Source organism: Rosa rugosa, chromosome 5 (assembly GCF_958449725.1).
Source record: "Rosa rugosa chromosome 5, drRosRugo1.1, whole genome shotgun sequence".
Taxonomy (NCBI): domain Eukaryota; kingdom Viridiplantae; phylum Streptophyta; class Magnoliopsida; order Rosales; family Rosaceae; genus Rosa; species Rosa rugosa.
In genome coordinates this window covers 33,159,245-33,175,425 of record NC_084824.1, presented here as the reverse complement: position 1 = coordinate 33,175,425, position 16,181 = coordinate 33,159,245, and the positions used below count along the sequence as shown (strand labels likewise).

The 16,181-nt window shown below is 36.8% G+C and overlaps 1 protein-coding gene and 1 long non-coding RNA gene across 2 annotated transcripts; one reads left to right on the top strand and one right to left on the bottom strand.

The window, feature by feature from the left end:
* Positions 1-6,749: 6,749 nt before the first annotated feature.
* Positions 6,750-7,363, bottom strand: LOC133711556 (heavy metal-associated isoprenylated plant protein 28-like). Its single transcript, XM_062137661.1, has 2 exons — positions 7,279-7,363; positions 6,750-7,126 (listed from the first exon to the last, which is right to left on the bottom strand). Exons 1-2 carry the CDS (start codon positions 7,361-7,363, stop codon positions 6,750-6,752), a joined length of 462 nt encoding a protein of 153 aa, XP_061993645.1.
* Positions 7,364-9,151: 1,788 nt separating this feature from the next.
* Positions 9,152-10,911, top strand: LOC133708332 (uncharacterized). The gene is made up of 3 exons (XR_009845759.1): positions 9,152-9,260; positions 9,923-9,995; positions 10,694-10,911. It is a non-coding gene; the product is annotated as an uncharacterized LOC133708332 (long non-coding RNA).
* The last annotated feature ends 5,270 nt before the right edge of the window (positions 10,912-16,181 follow it).

Sequence of the window (16,181 nt, the reverse complement as noted above, 5' to 3'; positions counted from 1 at the left end):
CATAAAACCTTAATCATTGAAGCTGCAACAAGAAGGGAAATTCCCTTAATTATCAGGAACCATACCATCCCCACTTTGGGGAGGTAGGCTATGGTCTTGTGGCAGAGCACCATTAGTAGCAAACACTTTCTCAACAAAGCTCGTAGTAGCAATATCATCTACCACAGAACTTGTATCCCTCTCACATACCATTGGTTCCTCTGGAGGACAGTGACCAAAAGTCGCCGGGATATTGGTACCCGCCTTCGCATTCTCCCTGTGTACCAAATTAGTAGATTTAAAATCAGGGATTTGTAGCTGAGGCACATTAATACTTAGAGGTTTACTCTTCCTTTGATACTGCATTGCACTCTTAGAATTACCCCTAGTATTAAGTGGTTTATGGTGTGAGTCTCTATTAGAGACATCCTTCATAGGTACTCTATCAGATTGATTGTCAATAGTGCTTTTCCCATTATCAACTGCAACTTGCTTCTTCTTGGTGTTGTCTCGCTTAGTGTCAATATTGTCAGTTGCAACCTGCTTCTTTTTGTCGTTGTCCCCTTTAGTTCTTCCATTGTCAGCAACATGGGCTTGCTTTAGTTGTTCCATAATTTCACAATTGTGGGGGTTGTAGATTTAGTACTGGCATCGGGAGTAGATTCTTCTTGATTAGTAGTGTCCTCATCAAAAACCTCCTGCAATACATTGAATCTAGAGCCACCTTGAGCCTTCCTAGATCCACCACTTCCACTAGAGCTCTTTCTTTTATTCTTGTAAGTCATGAGCATCCAAGGGCCCATATCCTTCTTATCAATAGCAGCCTCCAATCAAGGTGGATTAGAGATATTAGTCTCCATGTCTTGATGTCCAGAGCTTATTGAAATAGTATCATTAGCAGGAACATGTTCTGGCTTAGAGTTTTGATTTTCACTTGAATCATGCATAGGAGAGTTGACATTTTTAGTAGTAGGACACTTATCTTTGACATGCCCAAAGCAGCCACACTCAAAGCAAATCATGGAAATTCCTTCATAGACCAGACCATAGGCAACATTCTCAACTTCCACAAAAGGTCTCAGGCGTTTAGTTAAATCAACCTCAATACAAACCCATGCAAATTTTCCCCTAGCTTGAGCAAGAGTAACCTGATCAACCCTAACAACATCTCCAAGTATTTTACCAATTTTGGCAATAGTGAAATTCTTAAAATACTTGACTGGAAGACCATAAATCCTAACCCATAAAGCCATTCTGCAAATTTTCTCACTAGCAGGATCAAAATTAGGCCTCCATTTTTGAACTACAAGAGTTTGCCCAGCTATAATTGATAGGAGCATAAAATGCGACGTTTATAATGTTTAAACCCTATATTTTGCTAAGTTATTTCCTTTATCTTGATCAATTTAACTTAGTTAGTGTTTTACAGATAAAATGGAGTCTCAAAGTCCAAAAATGGCTAAGGAAGGCACAAGTGGCGCAGAAATGGAAAGAAATGAAGAAATGGAAGTTTCCCAGTTTGACTAGGAAAAGGAATCCCAGTTGGAGTAGGAGTCTGAAGCTGACTTGGACTAGGAGTTCTACTTGGACAAGGAAACCCAATTCTACTCAGATAAGGAATACTAGTATGATAAGGAGTCCCTGTGGGATAAGGATTACTCAAGAAGGTTCCGGAAGAGTGTAGAAGCATCTCGGAAAAGAAAGCAGTATTCAACTAGGAAACCTACTTGCATATGGATTTCTACTCATACTAGGAGTGCCTTGGAACGTTCATGAAGTATCTAGAAGTCTCAAGAATGATCATATGCCATGCACATGGAAGAGAAAGCAACAAGGAATTCGGATTTCAAAGCAATATGGAGTTTGGATTTCTAGTTGAGTAAGGATTGGAATTTCCGTGAGATTCTTGAAGGTTCTAGAGAGGTCTTGACGTTTCATTCTTCAACAAGGCGTGGAAGACATGTGAGAGGCATGTGATGTGAAGGAAAATCGAATTAGACTTAAGTTGTGCTTTAAAAGTCAAATCCATTACAGATTCGGATTACTGCCTGTGCAGATCAGTCAACTTCAACGGAGCATAGAAAATCGCTCGGAGCTCAGAAAATTATGATCTTTATATGGTTGGAAAGCTACAGATGTTTAGTTTCCAGAACATTTTACATCTCGTCGATATCTATTTTCTAGAAGAAGTTATGGCCGTTTTAGTGCACTGAGGTCAAGTCTGCCGGAAATCTGTTTTGTGCCAAACAAGTCCTAGATCAACAAGAACTTGGAGAAGTCAAGTAGAAACGAATTGGGAGTACCTTGAGACGTTCTCCTATATATACCTAGTGTATTTGACGTCTCAAAGTTCAGAATTTTCTCCACAATTTCGTATTCTCACTTGTTCTCTCTAGTTTTCAGGTTTTCGCAATCTTCAAGGAGAAAGGCCGTGACCATCCACCTTCCTAGCCGTGATCCTCACTTGTGCACCATCTTGGATCTGCTTTGGACCTTGGGACGTGATCAAGGGTTGTCCACACCATAATCTCATCATGTATTTTCACGGTTTTTGCTTTCTTGTAGTTAGAGTTTCTGCTTTGGAAAATCTGTTGTGTAAACCGAAACTATGATGTGACAAAACTATTTTCGAAGTATAATTTTGATGTTCTTTTCATGATTGATGTGTTTATGTGTTCTTGATCTTGCTTGGTTGCCGAATTGTTGGAGTGATAATCTGATTTTGTGCTTAACTACATGTTAACGATTCTCTAAGTCTGACAAACAATTAGCATGACTTGCATGTAACTTGCTAGTAATTAGGTTTTATGCTTTGTAAACCCTAATTCGAAATAAGTAGTAAAGGCTTGCTTTGAGTCGAAATCTGGTTATGCATGTGATGAATTGACTTGCTTTGAGTGCTTGGATTTGCATGTTTATCGATTCTTTCTTGAACTTAATGATTTGAAAACGGATTTTCAAACACAGTTGCTTTGATTGTGTGATGTCTTCTTTTCAAAATAAAATTGATTTGGTGCTTTGCTATTTCGATTTAACTTAAGAAAGAAAGTTAAAAGGGACATTGGTTGCTTTGATCTTTGTGTCTTGGTTGATAACTCTCCACGGTAATTAAGAAAGATTAAGGGATGCATGAAACATGGATCTTGATTGGTTCTTGATAAGTTGTTTTTCGAAAATTCTTCTTTTCCCATCTTTGTATAGAAACGATTTTTACTTTTTAATGTTTTCGAAATTTATGTTTTCAATCTTCAAAAACCCCCCCCCCATCTTTATATTTTCTTGTTTGTGTAAATAATTAAAATTAACTTAGAGTTTTTAGGAAGCATGTTCATATAAATAATAAATAAAATAAAAAATGTTTTTAAATTCGTGAATAGTAAATATGTGTTAGTGTTTTCTAGGAATTAATTTAGTGGTTTTTAGGAAATTGTTTTGTGTTTTTTAGGGATTGCTAAAAAATAGGGATTTCTTTGGTGTTTTTTAGGAATTGTGTTTCTTAGGGATTTTTGGTGGTGTTCTTTAGGGATTTTTGGTTTCCTTGTTGTATATGGTTTTCCCTATGTGATATGGATTTGTAATTGTGTATAAATAGGAGTAGGATTTCCAAAACCCATTCTAACTTGGTTTTCTTTGTTTGTTTCGATTTTTGTGAGTATATATATGTGATTTCGTTGCTTTCTTTGTTCATTGTCTTCTAATTTCGTATGTTAAATGTAAGTGCTCTCTCTCTAACTCTTGTTGTTCTAATTTTAAGCATGCTTGTAACTTGTAAATTCTAATTTTTGTAAAACTTGTAAAGTGTTCTTTCAATTTCGTAAATGTGTATATTCTTTCTCTTTAATTTGTTCTCACATGTTAGCACCCTCAATCCCCGGTTTTGAACGATACCCTATTTGCTCTATACTAACGATGATATTTTTTTAGGGTTTAAATTGACGATGCTTTTGCACGTACCAATAATCCATGGACCTCCACACAATATAACCTACATATCTTCTTCCATATTGAAATTCACAACGAAGTAGTCATTAGGTAAATCAATTAAACCCCATCCCGGCCCCCTTTCAACTTCCATTTTCTCCTCAGCCTACCCAACATGGAATCAAAGGCATTCACAGAATTGGGTTTTCCCATCAACTTCACAATTACAGCACAACGCCAATCAAAATCCAATTTGTCATGAACTTTTTGAGAGAAGGAAACGTATGGCCATGCTTACCAGTGGTGTAGGTGCAGTCATCATCAGTCATTTCAAACCCCTCTATCATTGTGTTTCAAAAACGATCAACCGGGTTCTTGAGAGTGCTCGCATAACTCATGGGAGTCGCCGTCGTAGGGGTAGGTTGCTTTCTGGAATCTAAATCCTCCATTCTCATCTCCGCCAGATGAGGGCTCAGATCATCTCCATTTCGAATTCGTTTTCGTTATGTCAGAGCAGAACTTTCCCCTCCGCCACTTCCCGGTGGAAGGGCGGAGAAGGTGAAGCTCGGAATCGCCACCGGGTACCAATCAACAGTCGTCAGTGTCGGGAATATGTGGGTCAAGCGTCGGTGGAAACAAAGTCAACGGGAGTATCAGCTGCCTAAACGTAGAGAGAAAGAAAAGGCGCGTGAGGCGCGTTCTCTAGAGCTCTGAAGTTTTGTGATATCCGTGAGAATGTTTTGAATTTGCTTTGTATAAAAGCAACAAGAAAGGATTTTAGTTTGGCTAAACATTAGCCTGACGATGTTAATTTAGCTTTCAATTGCAAATATACAAAATTGATCATTTGACAATCTAAAGAATGAAAATTGCTAAAGATCTTGATATAGTTCATACCTTTTTGCAAACTCATAGCTCTATAACAAAGAACTCTGAAAACCAAGTGAGAAAATGAGGGAAAGTAAGAAAATTAGATAAGCTTAGTTTGGTTGGAGAGGAGGATTAAGGTAAAGTGTTGGGCTTTCATGGTCTGCTGCCTTTACCAGAATAGGGAGTTGCATAATGAAAATGGTTTCATTTTTTTTTTTATAAGACGAAAATGGTTTCATTTATGAGAAGTGTTCTTGGGGATTCTGAGATTGATGAATTGTTCAAGATATTTAGGTGAAAGAAACAAGCTAAGACAAAATAAACTTCATACTATGAACTTCTGTCTACTCGACATAAAAAGCTTTAGGGATGACAGAATTACAACTTAGACTTATATGATTGATTCCTTTAACTGAAGTTATGTATGAGTATATGCCAGAAGTACAATATTAGACATCAATTACCACTTCCTCCCAGTTTTTTGTTTTCCTTTTCCATTTTACCTTTTAAAGATATGCATGCAGTAGTGGTGGCATTTTCTATGTGCTTGTAATTGGTAATACATGTCCTATGTAACTGGCATTTTCTATGTACTCTATTGCTTGGAATGGCGTCTTAGATGCAAGAGACCTGATCATGAAAGGAATGAGGTGGATTGTAGGCAACGGTAAGAATATAAAGTTCTGGACCTTTAATTGGGCTTTTGATTGTCTGTTACTTGAAGTTATTCCTGATAATAGACGGAATATGATTAATCTAGACGAGTCAGTGGCTGAGTATATTGTTAATGGTAAATGGGACAGGGCAAAGCTTGCTTCTGTCCTAGACCCTAATATTGTGAAGCAGATTCTTGACATTCCTTTACCTGTTTGTGAACAGGAAGATGAATATATTTGGGGTCCTTCCTCAAATGGAAGATTTTCTATTAAATCTGCTACGTGGCTGCAATATGATCATCTTCATAAGCATAGCCAATCCAGGTTGATTAATAAGCTCTGGCAGCTTAATGTTCAGCCAAAAATTTTAATTTTTGGCTGGCTGTTGCTTAGAGGAAGGCTCAAAACAAGGGATAGGCTTTCCAGGTTTGGAATTATTAATGATAATTCTTGTCCTCTTTGTAATAGAGATAATGAGACTGCTGACCATTTATTTGGTTATTGCGATTTTACTAAGGAAGTTTGGAGGCTGGCAAACATTAACACCTCTGTGGACTGGGAGGATGGGTATCTCAAAGTTTATGAGGAACTATTCTTACTACAACCTTACAACGATGACCTATTTGCAAAAATTATTACTTTGTGCTGGCAGGTTTGGAAGACTAGAAATAATGTGATTTTTAGAGCAGCTACTGCTAATCCTATGTCAATTGTTATGACAGTTGAAGCAATAATGAAAAGCTTTGCTGATTTTAATACTAGTACTAGCGGAGCAAAAACTTCAAACATTTCAACCACAATTAAATGGTCTGCTCCTCCTAGTTCTTTTGTTAAAATCAACTTTGATGGTTCAGTTAGTAGAGATTCAGCTGCTAGTGGTTTTGTTATTAGAGACCATGATGGAAGACCAGTTATCGCTGCCACCAAGTATATTGGCAACTCTACTACCCCTGTCGCAGAAGCTACTGCTCTCAGGGATAGCCTGGTTGCGGCCAAAGACAAAGGTTTCACAAGAGTTGAAGTTGAAGGAGACTTGAAGCTGGTTATCGATGCAGTTAATGGAGGGGTGACCCCACCTTGGAGGCTGCTCAAATTAATTGAAGACATTAGAACTATTGCAACTTCCTTTTCTCAAATTTCCTTTAAACATATCTATAGGGAAGCAAACTTTGTAGCTGATGCCATTGCAAATTTAGGACATGGGGCAGCTTTTCCTATGTCTTGGAATGATAGGGTTCCTAGTAAGGCTTCTAGTGCCTTATTGTTTGACGTTGTAAACATTGGTTGCCCAAGAGGCTTCCTTATTTAAGTATTTTATTTTCATCAAAAAAAAAAAAAAATACATGTCCTATGAGAAACAATTTTTCCTCTAGGAATGTAAAAGAAAAGAAAAAGAAGTGTATTATATTGATAAAGGAGGTTCTGAGAATAACCACAGTTAGAAGAAGAACCAGTGTCATATCTATGCTTGTAGTAGTTGTAAGATGAGGAAGGCTGGGGAGCATAGTTATTAAGCGGACCATTACACTGACTCTGATTGTATACATAGTTGTTGTCTGAATTTGAATTATTAAAGGGGAATTGCCAGAGCTCCGCTCTTCGACCAGTTTTTCCAACCGTCTTGAGAACTTTCTTTTGGTCTGCCCACCAGGTCACTGTGACCTTCTGCAGAGCCATGTCTATCTCAACGTTGTCGATACCTAAACCAAAACAACATACAAACAATTGATATGTAATTCACCAAATGGATTGATGCATGATCATGTTTTCCGTACCCTGATCAGGTCAGTCGAGCTTAATTATTAGCTAGGTTGCGATATACCTTAATCTCAGATACTCGGAATTGACTTACCTTTTAGCTTTTGAAGTGTACTTCTAATAACCTTGCTCTCGCATCCGGGGCAGTCCATATGCACTCTCATCTCTATCGTCTGCATGATCAGTAATCCGATTAGTATGTACTCAAATCAAAATCTGATATTTTTGACCAAAGTATGATAGATGTTATAATTACTGAGGAAATGAATAGACTAGAAAAGAAAAACACACAATAAAGGTCGAGGTTGGCTTACCGTCATTCTGCTCTTGGACAAATTGTGCACTTTTGTATCAAGCTATGTGTTTGAATAATGAATACCAGTATATCAGTATCAATTTATGATATTTTGGAAGTATGATCAATGTAAAATTATGGTGGAGTTTTGCCACTATAAATATATGGAATTCTTTCCTGGCTCCTAGAATTTATAATTCAACCATTCTAGGTCATAGTTGATGAATTTCATACACCGACCTTCAATTGATTTATAAACTGCCTTGCATGTTACAGATGGGTTCCTTAAGCAAGAGGTTACTTTAAACATTTAATTAGATAGAGTTGGGGGCATTGACTTTCTGTTTCACACTTTGAGTCGTTATTTAGTTATTACTCATAATAGGAAAGTTGATGCATGATTGATATTATTGACCGATGGATCAGAGAGGATGTGAGTATCAATGGAGAAAAATGCACATGTATGGTTAGACATAGTATAGCGACCAAAACGGGTCATGTTTAATGCTTGCTTTCGGCTCCTCGCCAAAGAGCTAGCCTTCGAGTTTGCATCTTAATTATAATAGCTGTTATATTGACACTCCTCTAAAATCATTTTCTCATTTAATTAGTTTTCTACACTAGTAAAACTTCTTGGTTATAGCTTTGTCTTGGTTTCAGATATTGATTTCTCTCTGAAGGTGGTTGTGTTGTTGATCTATATGCAAGTTCATACATGTGTTGCTAGTGGGGGAAAAGTGCTAATTCCTTCATTTTCTTTGGGTAGAGCTCAGGTATTTCAATAAAGATAATTTTGATTGCTTTGACTTCAATTACATGTATCTCAGCTAATTTCGACATGTCTTAGTTTATGATAAGGATTATTGACTACACTTCCTAGGAAAGACCAAAGGATTATTACTGTAATAACCTAGTTTTTTTTAATCAAACAATTTGGTGGAAAACACCGGTTCCGTGATTTAAGGTTAGTGGACAATTGCATAATTTGAAGGCTGGTGCTTTAACATGATTATGCATGAGTGGAAGAACGAATCAATTAAGCTAAGAAACGAATTCTCTCTCTCACGACCGAACCAAACCCAAAACAGAGCAAGTTTCACTAGCCAATCTCTTCCACCTCAGGCCACCTCACGACGTCGGACCACCTCCCTTAGCTTCACCTTGACCTTGCGCAGCTGCCAGTGGCAGCCTTGCACCGTAAGACGGCCAGCAGCGGCAGCGGAGGAGTCGGTTCCTGTTTGAACTCGTTTTGGTTCAATCTCAATATCTTGAGCTACAGGCTACCATTTCTCTTGATTCTTGTCTCATTGGATTCGCCTCAACCTTCTTATCAAAACCCAAGAAGGGCCGGACTCGAGTTGATCTTTTTCACGTTCGTCGGAGCTCAACCTTTCAAGATTGAAAATTTAACTATTGCTTCGGATATTTCGAGTTACAGGCCACTATTCTTTATGATTCTTGGCTTGATGAAATCGGCTTGAAGTTCAGAACAATTCTCCAGAAGGTATCGAAGCGATTTGTTGAAGTTTTTATGTGGATCGGAGCTCCTGCCGAATTCTGGAATTTTTCCGACCACCGAAGCTTTCGATCGATATATCTCGAGCTCCAGACCATATTTTTCTGTGATTCTTGAACTAGTGCGTTCGCCTTGAGTTTCTTAACAACTCTCCAAAAGGGATCGAAGCCTGAAATTGAATTTTTGACGTCGAAATCGAGCCTTGCCGGATTCTGCAAATTTTCGCCGGATTCTGGAAATTTTCCGGCCACCTCGACTGTTTTAGGTAATTTCAACCACTTCCGGTCATTTTCAGCTTACATGGTAGTTATGAAAGTTGCTAAGCATGATGAGAGGAAGAAGACCAGCCCGGCCCCGACACCATTGGCGGTGGTCGGCGGCGGCTCTGCCACTAACTCCGGCGGCCCTTTCCGGCCACCTCCGGGGATCAAAAAAATGGTTTCTGTACATTTTCAGATTCTATATTTCAGTACGATCATTTTGATATATTATACGCAATTTTTGGATATCGTATGATTAAGTTATGAATTTTTAAGTTTCGATCGTTAGATTTGTGATATGTGAAGTTAGGACCGTCAGATGGACTTATAGTTTTGATATGATGATCTTATGACTGTCCCAGTGGCTTTGTGTGGTCATGGGCGAAGATCCGACCGTTGGATCTTCGTATAAATGCAAAACCGTGATTAGGGAGGCGATTCATGAGAATCCGACCGTCAGATTTTCATATAATTTTATGGAGATGTTTGTTAGAGTGATTCAAGAAGATCTGACCGTTGGATCTTCGTGATAATTTTGGAGGATGATCCTAAAGGCGATCCGTGAGGATCCGACCGTTGGATCATCATTTAATTTCGATCCGACCGTTGGATCGTCGTATAAGTATGCTTGTGAGTTGTTGGCTAAGTTAAGATCTTGTTGGATTAGGTGATCGATGGATTTATTTGGCGGACGATTCAGATTGATATTTGGCTTTTAGAAGACGCAGCGGGAATTGGAGGTGAGTAAACCTCACGTGGTTCATATTACGAACCCAATACATTTAATTACGTTATTTTATTGCAATCATATGAACTATAGTTGGTATTAATAGGCATTCCTGTGTGAATGTCTGTATATATATTATTTACGTGAAATAATATGTATTGTTGGAGTTGTGTTGAGTTATTGTTGAGAAACAATATATTGTGAGAGGTATTGAGTTTATTGTTGAGAAACAATATATTGTGAGAGGTGTTGAGTTTTATTGTTGTGGAACAATAAATTGTTGTGATCTGTGGAGATCACTAGGTCACAAGGTGACCATGGCATCTATTAGTGAATCACGCTCTTGTACCGGGCTGGTGGTTATTAATAGCATTAAATCGTGAACCACGCTCTCGCGCCGGGCTGGTGGTTGCGATCAGTTAGAGCTCTAGTCTGTCTGCCAAATGTTGAGTGACCTTATGAGGAAAATTGAGAGTAACTCATAATTGTCTATATATATATATATATGAGAGTGAGTGACCTTATGAGGGAAATTGAGAGTAACTCATAAGTGTCTATATATATATATATGAGAGTGAGAAAGTAACGTGGGTTTGTGGTGGTCTTGTAATTTAATAAATCACAGTTCTTTCTTGTTTACTCATACTAGCTGTCAAAAGCTTACCGGGTTTGGTGTTGTTGCAATCCCGGTACACTATTCAAATTGTGTAGCGGGTACTACTACAGGTCAAGAGAATCAGGATGGAGATCGAGCTGCGTAGAGTAGCTGCAATTGTGTCGATCTAAATTACTTTGTGAGGTGTATTATGCTCATTTAGAGCTTTACAATATTGCTTGTGAGAGTGAATTGTAATAATGAACTCGAGGTTTCGAGATTTGGAGTTTGTGTACCGTGTGGTGAGGTTATATTGAGAAAAAAATTCAGAACGTTTATTTGATTAAGTGGTTTAATTCATGTTTCGGATTTGAATTTATTATTCAAAATTCGGGGCATGACAATTACTCTGCTTTTTTTTTTTTTTTTAATAGTGTCACTTATACTTATTGTGTCAAAATTTAACTGTTTGATCTTGCAAATATTATTTTAGTACAAGGAAACATTAAGGTCATTAGAATCCTCCTGAAACGATTTGTGTGAAGTTGTTAAATTGAGCTTGTGCAGTCCTCAAAGAAACTAAGGAAAATGTTTGATTTCACTACCTACTTTTTTCAAGTATCGATCTCAATATGTCATGATATGAATTATTTATCTATCAATATTTATACATGTTCAAAAGTTTCAGCATGTCTTTAGTTCATTATGAGCTTGGTAAATATTTTTAAGTACTTTGTTTGCTTTCCTTCAATTACTTAATTTTGAAGATTAGTGGCCCATTATATACATATATACACATGCACGATATATGTGTATATTTAAGTACTTGTTTACTTGAATTATTTTTGGAAGAGTTGTAGAGTTAGGATATAATATAATAATGATGGTAAACAAGTAATACTGAATCAACACTTCTTAGTATGAATGAAAAATAAAAATAAAAAACAAAATGAACACATATGTTTCATACACATACTAATATAGGTATATGTTCATTTATCAATAGGTGTACTTTTCACGAAATAACAGGAACTCTAAGATGAATAGACAGTGGATTCACTGCGATCGATGTAGTGAGGAGTACAAAATTGGGGTCAAATCATTCATTGAATTTGCTAAACAGAATGTGAATGAGGAGAATGAGACTGTATGTCCCTGCTCTAGTTGTGGTTATTCAAAGTTGAAAACTATTGATGTAGTTCACATCCATTTACTGCAACATGGGTTGTCGGTAATAATATTTGAAACATACTTTAGGTTAGGAAGTGAGACAATGCCTTCTCCAGTTCAGGAGCCAGCCACTGAACCCAACAATGACATATTTGATATGATGGATGATATGCTTGATAGGCATGACTATATTGATCAGCGTATTGAAGGGGGTGAAGACACTCTAGGGGGCGATGATATTGATAAGGTTCAAAGGGTAGATGATGATAACTATGATAAGTTAATACTTGGCACAAAGGGAATTGTTCCCCGGTTGCACTGAATATACTGTTTTGACTTTTGTCGTGGAGTTGCTTAGTTGTAAAGTGGATAATTTGTGGACGAACAAATCAGTTGAGAGGAACTTACAAATCATGAGAAAAATGTGTCCAAAACCCAATAACATTCCCGAATCTTATTACGCATGCAAGAAGATGTTGAAAGATTTAGGGTTAGGATATGAAAATATTCATGCATGTAAGTATGATTGTGTCTTATTTTATAAGGAGCATGATAAGAGCATTTTTATGCGACGTTTTAATAATTATTTCCTCATATTTTTCTTAGTCATTTCCTTTACTTAATCATTTTTAATTTAGTTTCTATTTTCTAGGTACATTGGAATAAATGACAAGGAAATGAGCTGAAATGAAGAAATGGAGTTTTCCTGGTCCGACAAGGAATCCCAGTCAACGCAGGAATCCTGATGAGGCTAGGAAACCTGAAGGAATTAGGAGACCACATGGCTTGAAGATGACGTGGGAGATATTTTGGGAAATTAAATCTGATTTTTGGCCATGGGAAATGATGGAGATAACGTGAAAAATCAAGGAGATTACGTTGAGAATATCAAGGGAGAGTTTCAAGGGATTGTGCAAGAAGAAAAGGCTCAAAACAAGTCCAGATTCATCCCTCAATTCCCTCAAGATATGTTGGCCGAAATTAAGGAATTAAAATCTGCAGTTTTAATGTGAAAATCAAGGGGAGGATGTTAAAGATAAAGCCATGGAGAGATTTAAGGGAGAAAATGTCCAAAATGCGTCCGGATACATTGTCTAGGTTCATGCCTAGATATTTTGCCGAAAATTGTGAATAAAATCATATTAAATCATGGGAAATTCAGCAACAATATATTAGGGATTGATTTTGGAGCTTTTTGATTGGTTGGATGACATAACAGAGCTGCGTGGCACTACGTGATTGGTCGAAGCTGTGTGGCATAGCTTGGTCGTCCCCCTATATAAACCCCCCTATGATAGACGTTTACAACACACACCACAACACAACACTTCTCCCATAATTCTAAACACCAAAAATTCTCTCTATTCTCTAGTTTTCAGAAGCTTTACGTCTCAAGCAAGGAGGAGAAGAAGTCATGCAATACATCAAGATCCTAGCCACTATCCACCCTTGTGTCGTCCCTAGAAGATTGATTGCTTTCAAGGATCTTCAAGTTCTTCGTCTCAAGGCTTTTCAATTTTATAATTCTAAAACTCCCTTGTTTGTGTTTACTTGTATATATTTCGTTCTTTGTTTTATTTTTGTAAATAATACTTTTTACTTGTTTTAATTCTTTATTTGTTTTTGCAATTACATGTGTACCCTCAATCCTCGGCTAGAACGTCCCTACTTATTCTATACTGACAACTACATTTTGCAGGGTTAAATTGCGCGCTAGCTTTTTAGCCTATCAATTTTTGGCGCCGTTGCCGGGGATTGAAAAATCACTTTTTTTTGTTTATACTAGCTTGTTGTATATAAACTGTTTGAAACTTAGTGTAAATTAACTAGGTTGTTTTTTATATTGTTGAATACGAGTTTTAATTGTAAGTTGTAAATTGAACGGAATAGGTGAAGTGTCTTTTGTTAATATTGGCCTAAACCCCTTATTGGTACCTAGTTCAGGTCCCTTAAGGTTGAGGGCGGCCTTTATTAACACTTGTTGAACTGTCTTCACACTTATGAACTTTTTCATCCTAGTAAGTATAGCCTATGTGGGATTGTGTTTAGGAAGGGGACAACGTTCATGACGGGTTTTTGAATCCAGAAGTGCTTGCAAATGGGCCTAAACCACTATGTAGGAGTAGCTCATGCAAAAATGGATTTTGTCTCTCGTGTTCGCCCTCCCCTACCAGTCCATTTCAGTAAGGTTGCCCAAAGGATTTGAAAGGGAGTTTGTGTCTAGGCGACTATACTTGGGCCGCATGTCCACTTGATTTACCGCTTGGAATTAGATTCGATATCAACAATATTTATAAAAAAATATAATAAAAAAAATAATAAATTAACTTGAGCCTTATGTACAATATACTTGTTAGTTATACATGTAGTTTGTAATTCATAGTTACTTGTTTATATTTTGTATTTTGTATTTCTTTGTTAATTTTAGTCACTAACTTTATTTAATGGAGGTACCGTCTGGCTGAAGACGTTAAAACTCAAGCGCTGCTTGGGAGGCAACCCAATTCAGAAGCAGCTGTGAAGGAGTCTACAAACACAGATTTGCTTTCTTTTTCCCTATTTCTTTTTATTTTTCAATTTTTCTCTTTTGTTTTTATTTTAGGATTTGTTTTCGTAAATGTCTTCTATCTATGCTTATTTGTGTTCATTGCATGCTTATGATTGATTACATTGAGGACAATGCAATATTTAAGTGTGGGGGAAGGGATTTATATTTTTGTCTTTTATTTTGAGTCCTATATATTGAGAAAAATACAAAAAATAAAAAAATAAAAAAAAATTTTGTTTTTGTTTTTGGTTTTTGAGTCATAGGATGCCCTTTCAACTGTCTAGGATGAGCTTATATCTCTGAAATTATGGCTAAAAGAGGATCACAATATTGAGATGATTTTAAATTTATATTCTTTGGTTAATTGAGATATATGAAAAGCATATGCATATGTAGTAGATATGGATTTCGTAACCTTGGTACAGAATGAGCATGTTAAGATGAGTTTTTATTCATAAAAGCCCATGTGAGACACTTGAGCCCATGTCCCTTTTTCTTGGAGTGATAAATGAAAAATATATTCTTATTTTCTTGGCGATGTTTTGATGATCTCATTATTCTTTCATTTGATTGATTGCTTGCCATAGATTAAGTTTAATGGACTAGAGAATGCTAGAATTCACTCTTGTGCTTGTTGAGACTTTTATCAATACATGTCCCTGATTCTGGAAAGGAAAAAGACACCCTAGGAATTACCACCATTGCAAAATAAGCCTGTGTCCCCATTTGTGCCCGTCGTGGGACCCCCTAGATAAACCCCTTTGAACCTACATTAAGCCTTTTATTTCATTACCCTTAAAATCCTTAACCCCTGAATCTTAGTATAGTTACAGTCATACCATTTGTTCTAAAAACTTAGTGGAGCTAGCTTTTGAGACTTACTACATGGATTTAGTGGCAAGGATGAAGATTGAGAAGAGGTGAAAGTTCGAGTGTGGGGGGTGGACTTGTCCATGAAAAAAAAAATATGTATGTATTGCCGTGAAAAAAAAAAAAAAAAAAAAAAACGAAAAAAGATATATGTTTTTGGATTTTAGTCCCCCATACTTGGTGAGTTTGGAGATTGTTTTGAATTGAAGGTCCACTATCAAAAAATTTGGTCTTTGTCCAGTTCACGAGAGTTCAAGGGAAGTTTAGAATGAAGTTTGGGTCCAACATGAAGACATTAGGCCATTTTATTTTGCCTCTATGGGTTATGACGTTTTGAATGCCTTGGTGGATTTCTATAAGTCTCTTTACATCAACATGAGCTCTACTAGATTTTTAGGATACTTTGTTAAATTCCTTACCCTTTGTTTCTTTAAACCTTGAGCCTTGACCCCATTACAATCCTTTATAAGGCCTTTTTAATCCTTAAGATGGGACAGCCTTTGATCTGTGGAGATGAGTTATAAGAGTTGAACCTATGGCTTGGGTCCATTTGTGCAAGTAGTTGATATCTTTCATGAGATCTTTTGGAAAAAAATTATATTCACAAAGTGCTTTTCGTTTCTTATATATGTGAGCTATTTGATTGCCTCAAAACATTTTCTCTCACATAAAATTGAGTGATTATAAGCTTTTAAGCATTGCCTTGATCTGAGAGAAGAAATAGTGGATATACCTTGTGAGGATATGAATCATACTTGTTTGAAACATGCTGAGCTCCACCCATCACCATTGTTACAACCAAGTCCTACTTGTGTATGTGTGGATTATGTGTTTTAATTAACTCTCGAATGTCTAAATATGGATTCTTCGTTGAGTGCTAATCTTGATGTTGTGAAAGTAAGAGATTTCTGAGACAAAATGTTGAAGGGCAATAGAGTTTTTGTATATTGTAACGTTTGAGTCTTTCTTTCTTTAAATTTCATTGAGTCGTAGTTATGTCTTTGTTTTGAATTTGA